This window comes from Limanda limanda, chromosome 22, assembly GCF_963576545.1.
Source record: "Limanda limanda chromosome 22, fLimLim1.1, whole genome shotgun sequence".
Classification (NCBI taxonomy): domain Eukaryota; kingdom Metazoa; phylum Chordata; class Actinopteri; order Pleuronectiformes; family Pleuronectidae; genus Limanda; species Limanda limanda.
The window spans coordinates 1317960-1325459 of NC_083657.1; the positions used below are offsets into that span (position 1 = coordinate 1317960).

The 7500-nt window shown below is 45.6% G+C and overlaps 1 protein-coding gene across 1 annotated transcript in view; it reads left to right on the forward strand.

Annotated features, from left to right (window-relative positions):
* The window catches only part of arhgef40 (Rho guanine nucleotide exchange factor (GEF) 40), a 38647-nt gene extending 33763 nt beyond the window's left edge, over nt 1-4884 (forward strand). Inside the window, exons 22-27 of the mRNA XM_061066405.1 lie at nt 329-508; nt 597-777; nt 1167-1277; nt 2613-2722; nt 4381-4420; nt 4784-4884. Of these exons, the coding sequence (XP_060922388.1) occupies nt 329-508; nt 597-777; nt 1167-1277; nt 2613-2722; nt 4381-4407 (609 nt within the window). The 3' untranslated portion in view covers nt 4408-4420; nt 4784-4884. The remainder of the gene's footprint in view (nt 1-328; nt 509-596; nt 778-1166; nt 1278-2612; nt 2723-4380; nt 4421-4783) is intronic.
* The last annotated feature ends 2616 nt before the right edge of the window (nt 4885-7500 follow it).

The following is a 7500-nucleotide window of genomic DNA, read 5'->3' on the forward strand; positions in this document are numbered from 1 at the left end:
TTTCGCAAACCTCGCCTCGGCCCTGTAATTGCCACGAACAATAAAGTCACATTTCTACAAAAGGCGTGAGTCAGGCGGCCAATCAGAGACGAGATCCAACAGGAAGAGGAGGGGACGAGTCACCACGCTACACAATGTCGTGATGATTCTCCTTTGTCTTGAAATGACAGAAACATGTCTATGTCCCATCCACTAACATGGAGGAGGCGGGGCTTATCACCCACTCTGCAGCCAATCACTTTAAACAGGATTTTATTTAAACAGCCTCAGAAATGCAGATGAGGACCCGGGGCCTTGTGCATCCTAACGTGTGTGTGTGTGATGTCAGACCCCCGTGGCGGAGCGCGGCGAGCTGGTGCGGCAGGGCGAGCTGATGGTGTGTGGCGGCGGCCGGAGGAAGCGAGCGGGCGCCAGGAACGTCTTCCTCTACCAGCACGTGGTCATCTTCACCAAGCTGAGGAGTCCCGGGCCCGGGCGCACGGCCTACAGCTACAAGCACAGCATCAAGGTACACACACACACACACACACACACACACACACACACTGTTACCTGGTCTTCACGTGTCCGTGGCGTCCCCCCCCCCCCCCCCCCAGACGGGTGAGATGGGTCTGACTCAGCGAGTGGGCGACGACGGGCTGAGGTTCGAGGTCTGGGTTCGCCAGGCGCCTCGGACCCGGGACTGCGTGACGCTGCAGGCGCCGGACCGCGAGGGCCGGGAGGCGTGGACTCACGACATCGCACAGCTGCTGTGGACGCACGCCATCAGCAACACAGGTAGAGACCCAGCGACCTCTGACCTCTGACCTCTGACACCTCAGCACTAGGACTCGCTGCACGGAGCTCCAGATGAAGTAGAACAGATATTTAAGTTCTTAACTAGACTGAGCTCAACTCCTCCCGAGGCTAACTCACCCGGAAGTGTTTGAGGTGCATTATGGGTAATGTAGGCGCCAGGTTCTGACAAAGCAACAATCAGTGTTTTACCCGTGAGAGACACTTCCTGTTTCTCTGACAGGAACCTGGAGCACTCGCTCTTTAGACTGAAACAAGCTTCACAGAAACACCTCCTGTATCTGAATGTGTCCTCCATGTGTCCTCCTTGTGTCCTCCTTGTGTCCTCCTTGTGTCCTCCTTGTGTCCTCCCTATCCCCCCCCCCCCACAGAGCTGTGCCTGAAGGAGTCCCTGTGCATGGGCATCTCCAGTAAACTCCTGCTGGACGCTTCTGGAACTCCCGGCTCGGAGCTGGACTCCATCTACAGCCTGAACGACCGAGGTGAGCAGCACATCTGGAGCATCTGGACCACAAGGGGGGGGGGGGGGGGGGGGTCCAGGTTCGAGAAGCACTGGAGAAATGCACTTACAGCTGAGATGTAATCTGAGTATCATTAACAGGACCTGTAATCTTATGGCCGGTGTCATTATGTTGGGAAAAGATAAATTAGTAACAAGAGAAGACTTCTCCTGCTGCGTTCTTCAGATGTGAAAAACAGCTAATGCAGTGTATGAATATATATATAAATATGTATTTATATATATATATATGTATAAAATATGAAGTATTTCAATCCTACGCCCCCCCACACACTATGAATTTTTGATATCTGTCTCACACTTTGATATTTCTGAAGCTCTGTGACGTGCCTGCAGAGAACAGATCCATCACGAGCTTTGTCTCAGTTTCTATACGAAGTTCATCTATGAAACATGAGCTGCTCTGATGGTTATTACAGATTTATCTTTGCGTTTCTTATTCCTGAGTCGAGATGACATGAAGCCAGTTGACACTCTGTACCTAAGATGTGTTTTATACACAGTAATTATATAGTTATAGATAGTGGCTTTTGTTTAATTTAAGTCCATTGTTAATTTAAATAAAAAAAATCATAATATAAAAGACTTTTTCCATGGAAATTGTGGTATTTTCGTGTTAAATCACAGAAGATCTCAGCTTTTTAAACCTTATCAGGATGTTTTATATTGAAGGAGGAACATGAACCGGAACTTGAGTAAAATAAATCTAAATGAGACTTAATATTATCAGCATGTTTAGTTCTCTCCCATCCACACATTTAATAAGCAACAGGTTCATGAAACAACTGATTCCCCCCCCCGTCCAGCCTCCGTCCAGCCGCTGAGGCCCCGGCCCTTCACCCAGCGGTGTAATGCCCGTACTGATCACCAGGGGGCTCATTGAGTGCAGCGGCTCAGGATTTCAATGCATGAATCGTCCTCTTGGACTCAGTGTTAGAAATTCATTGAACAGGATGAGAAATCTGCCTCCTCACTCCGACTCCCCTCTTTGTCTCTCCCCACTCCACCTCCATCTTTAATTTCAACACAACATTGTGGCACAGGGGTTTTTACATTATACTGCACACGCACACACACACACACACACACACACACACACGATGCAAATGGGAATCGAACCATGCATGCACATCGGGCCAGTTTGCACGGTGGTGTCATTATTTCAATGTGTTGCTGCTGCACCACCTGAAGCAAAAAGAGACAAATATACATTTTGAGTGTGTGTCTGTTAACTCTCTCTCTCCCTCTCTCCCTCTCCCTCTCCCTCCCTCCCTCCCTCCCTCTCTCTCTCTCTCAGTCCACAGTAGCTGCTCCGACTCCTCCTCCGTGGGCAGTCAGAAGGAGGGGGGGTCCCCGGCGTCTGGGAGGGACCCCAGGAGAAGCTCCGGCTCAACAAGTTACTCACAGGTGGGCTTTCAAACACGCCTGAGCGACTCCTTAGGGACCGGAAACATTTTTTTATTTGGAGAAAACACTCGACACGTCTTTGTGTTTGATTCAAATCTGAAATGTGCGGAGGGTGAAACAAGGAGAGAGGAACTCTGATGGTTCCAGGGCTCTGAGGCTGCTGCAGCGAATATTACTAATGATTCTATTTAATTACAACAATATGTTCATAATCAGCTTTTATGTATTTTGGCTACAGACTCTGGAACGTCCTGTCCTGGGTCTTCCTCTGAATCAAAGATTAAAACGTTCTTTCATCGCACCACAGTCCAGATTCTACAGAAATCTATTTTTATTAATGTGACGTGTGATCGTGCTGGAATTCTCTGGTACAGCTTTTAGTGTTTTTATTCTTTTATTTATTCTTTTATGACTGAGTTCGGTTTCTTTTGTTTTGTGAAGCACTTTGTAACTTTGACTTGAGAAGTAAATATAAATCAATGTATTATTATTATTATTAATCATTTCAGTGTCTTTAGTTAGGTTACATGTCGTTCGCTTCCTAACTGAATGAGCAAGATGAGAAGAAGTGGACTCATACATCTTATCTTATATCTTATATAATATGAAGCTCTTATATTTATTTATGCAGCTTTTTCTCGACACTACAGAAATGAGAGCAAACAAAACAGTGAAGTCGTGCAACAGTAACGTTCCCAGCCGGACTCCGAGCGGAGAGGTTGTGATCACATGGTCACTGACCCCAGATGCCTGAAATATTTCATTTTCTAATCAGCAGTAATTTGCCTGATCTCCGGGCATGATTTCTTTTTTTAGGTAAAACCTAAAACGGATTAAGTTTTACATTTTTCTTTCCAGCACAATCCCTTGTTTGTCTTTTCCTGTGTGTTATATGTTTGTGCAAAATAGAAAAAACAAATCCTTAATATGACGACTTAAAGATCTTATAACAGTTTCTTATTCAATTTCTAAAAACAGCTGGACCTATATACATTATACAAAATGTCTATATCCAAATTAAAACCAAGAGAAATCTGACGTTTTATTCTGTTTAAACTTCAAACGCAAACAATGAAGGAAACACAACTCCAGCCGGTTTTTCCTTCCACGTTTTGTATTGTTAACTCATAATGAAGCACAATAATTCCCATTTGCTGTGTAACGTGAATAAAACTTAATAAAACGCGTCAGCTAGATTTTTTATGGGAACAATTCCCATGCAAAGCATTTCTATATATTCGTAAAGTAAAGACAGAAAGCATCTTGTTAGCTGTAAGTAAACAGAAATACCTGACTAGCATCACCATGATAGAGTTAAAATGAATTTGTTCTGTCTACACACACACACAGACAGACACACACAGACAGACACACACACACACACACACACACACACATTCTCTGAATCTCCTTATCTAGCAAACAGAATTTGACAGATTGGCAAACAGACTTTGCTCGGAGCAGATTGACAGACAGACGGACACACGCAGCCCAAACAGATGAGGGCAAACACACAGGCAGCGATATGCACATATTCAACAACAGAGGGGGGGGGTGGGGGGTGGGGGGTGGGGGGTTGCCGCTCGTGCACACGTACACGTGCACACACTTTAGTGCAGAACGTACAATGTGACTGTTTCTTCTCTCCTCCTCCTCAGAGTCACTCTCCCTCCACGGCCGTGTAACATCTCAACAAGAGTAAGTTCCTCACGAAACATCTCCTTGGCCCCCTGGTGGCTGGCAGGGGTACAGGTCATGAATTCGGCCTCCTCCATGTTAGTAGATGGGACATGGACCAAACCAAAAAGTCAAGAGTTCACGTCAAATACACGTTTCTCAGTTATGAGATGCTATAAATCTTGGTGAAGCTTTATGATTGACAGCTTCACTGCTACTGTCCTGATTCATAACTCCAAACGTTTTTGGGATATTGCAGCTTAAGGTCGTCCTTCTTATTTACATCTGAAGCTCATGTTGATCTCTTCCCATAGTTCACTTTGCAGGATTATTAATATTTTCTTTTACTTCCTCCTTCTCCTCCCGTAACTTATTTCCGATCAGAAACTGGAGCCCGGACTTTCTGACGACATGAACATCTCAGTTCCACCTGTGGGCGAGTCGAGCTGGACTCCAGGAGAAGGACGAGGAGACGGAGGAGGAGAAGGAGGAGGAGGAGAAGGAGAAGGAGGAGAAGGAGGAGGAGAAGGAGGAGAAGGAGGAGGACGACCATCGGACTCTGTCTGAACTTCTCCCTCAGACTCGCTCTCCTTCCCCTTAAAACAGATCAGATGCAGCAGATTATCCGGAGCAGCGCCGCTTTCCCCCCCCCCTACCCCACCCCCCCCCCACCTCCGATATGAAAGACAACCAACAGAGAGCTGAACCCCCCCACCCCCCCACCCCCCTAAAAAGAGAGAGGGATCAAGCTGCCCCTGTTTAGAGCATGACGAGCACCAGCAGGGCTCTGTGCACTCCGCCATTTTGGATCTGCCAGTCTCAGTCGCTGGCAGAGTCATTGACACCGAAGCACTTCAGCCACACAGAGCTGCCATTGTCTGTCCCGCGGCGGCGGCGGCGGCGGCGTCCCACTAGGCCAAACCACTCGCTCTGAACCACTGACTGCCGGACGCATCACATGCTCCGGCCTCCGATCAGAAACAGGAAGTGAATATGCCAGGGGCGTAAACCCAGCGTACGATTGCAGATTTTCAGAATGTTTTTAAGGACTTTGTCATTTTTTTCACAACGCTGAGCGGACGACTCCACTCGTCTTCTTCTCTTCCTCCCTGTGTGGAGAAGAGAGAAATGTGTGGAATGGGCTAGGTGTGATTGCATCTATGTAAATGAGGCAGGGGTGGCGTGCACACACACACACACACACACACACACACACACACACACACACACACACACACACACACAGTGTCTCTCAACACATGCAGTCATTCTTATTGTTGTCGGACAGTGGAGCTCTGTTCACACACACACACTCACTGTGGCCATTTTAGAGCCTGGTACAAAACGACAGGTCTGAGCTCGGACTGGAGGATCCACATCTCTCCCATCGTTAGAAACTCTGATCCTCTGTGTGTCTAAACTAAATGTTTCTGTTTTATTAACAAGGATCAACAGGAAAAATCTGTATTTAGTCGTCTTCAAAGTGTAACTTAAACAATGTTCTTCTGTCTGACGTGACTTTAACGTACCTTCTTATATACGATGCCGTATTCTATATATGCCAAAGGTATAACATGGGTGTCTGTGCAATGTTGATTTGTGAACACAGGTGTCGGGATCGTCTCAGATTGAAGGTGGATCTGTTTTCTGGTTTTACTGGTTTCGTCTTTGCCGCAAAAAACATGAACATTGTTCTTTTTTAAAAAAGGAATTGGATCGATCTGACGTAGAGACGTTTAGATTTTGGTTCTCGTTATGGATTCTGAAGTTCTGACGCCTCAGCTACATTTTGAAGCAATAGTTTACACTTTCTTGAGTAAGATGACGATATCACATGACTGTACGGTGAATGTGGAATTAAGTTAGCGTAGCTTAGCACTAAGACTGGAAGCAGAGGGAAACGTTTACTTATCTTATCTTACGATTTAACTCATGCTATGATTAGCTCAGCCAAAAGTACCGGAAGTTATCTTAGCCTTTGCTCAAACACGATTAACAATTTTGTTTATAGCGGGTTCACTTGTAGTGCTAAGCTAAGCTAACTCTTGGCTGTAGCTTTAGACAGAGCTAGCTTCCTCTTGTTTTGCTGTAGCTTAGAGCTAGCTTACTTTTTATCCCGCTTCAACATGTTGTGCTAAGCTAACTTTGAGCTTAAGCTTGATTTTGATGGGAGAGAAACTGGACAGTGATATACATATTTTAATTCTCATTCTTCACAAGCACATTTTCCAAAAATATGGAACCATTCCTTTCGGATACAGAGTCTGAAAACTGATGGAAGAAAAGATAAAAATAACAACGACCACTTCTGTAGAACGACTTAAACTCTGCTTCTCTGCCAGGATCCATTTATAGAAATACATGTTCTACTTAAAATTCCAATACACACATCGGATCTGAAAACAAACAAAACAATCAACAACATATCTGAAAATGGTTTCAACGACGTAGCTCATGTTTTCTGACGGCAATGACGGAGTCGGTAAAAGCCGATCAACCTCCACTCGCTGGTTTGTGTACCGAACAACACCAGGCGTCAGGTACAAGGTGAAACCACCAGGTGGCGAGCGGCGGCGTGAGGTCACGCTCGCGTCTGCAGCACTTTGTCACCGTTATCAGATTCAGCACGTTTCATATCTGCATCCAAATTCAGAAATTGCAAATGGCTATCGAGCCGTTTCTGAATCAATATGTAATTTGTTGGCTCGGAGAAACCCCGTATGCTTCATAGCCTTTAGCTGTTTGGTACATTGCGATATATCGGAGGCGGAGTAATGAACACCATCTTTCATATTTACTGCAGTATAGATTGTCATAAGCAGAACTCCTCACGTCTATATGCCCCCCCCAGGCAGTATTATTGTAAAGAAACTTTTCTCTTTCTCTACGACCTGATGTTTACATTTTTATGGAAGGAATGTTTGAAATGCATGTTTTGCTTATACTTGATAATTGTACTGTTTCACTTTTTTTTTTTGTGGTGATGAATTAAAACTGGAATGAAGTTCAAAACGTCTCCGAGGAGATTCAAGGAGGTGCAAAGGGGTTGCAAAGGTCGCGCTCCCAACTTGTAGCAGGTCTGACCTCGCGACCTCCGGCTC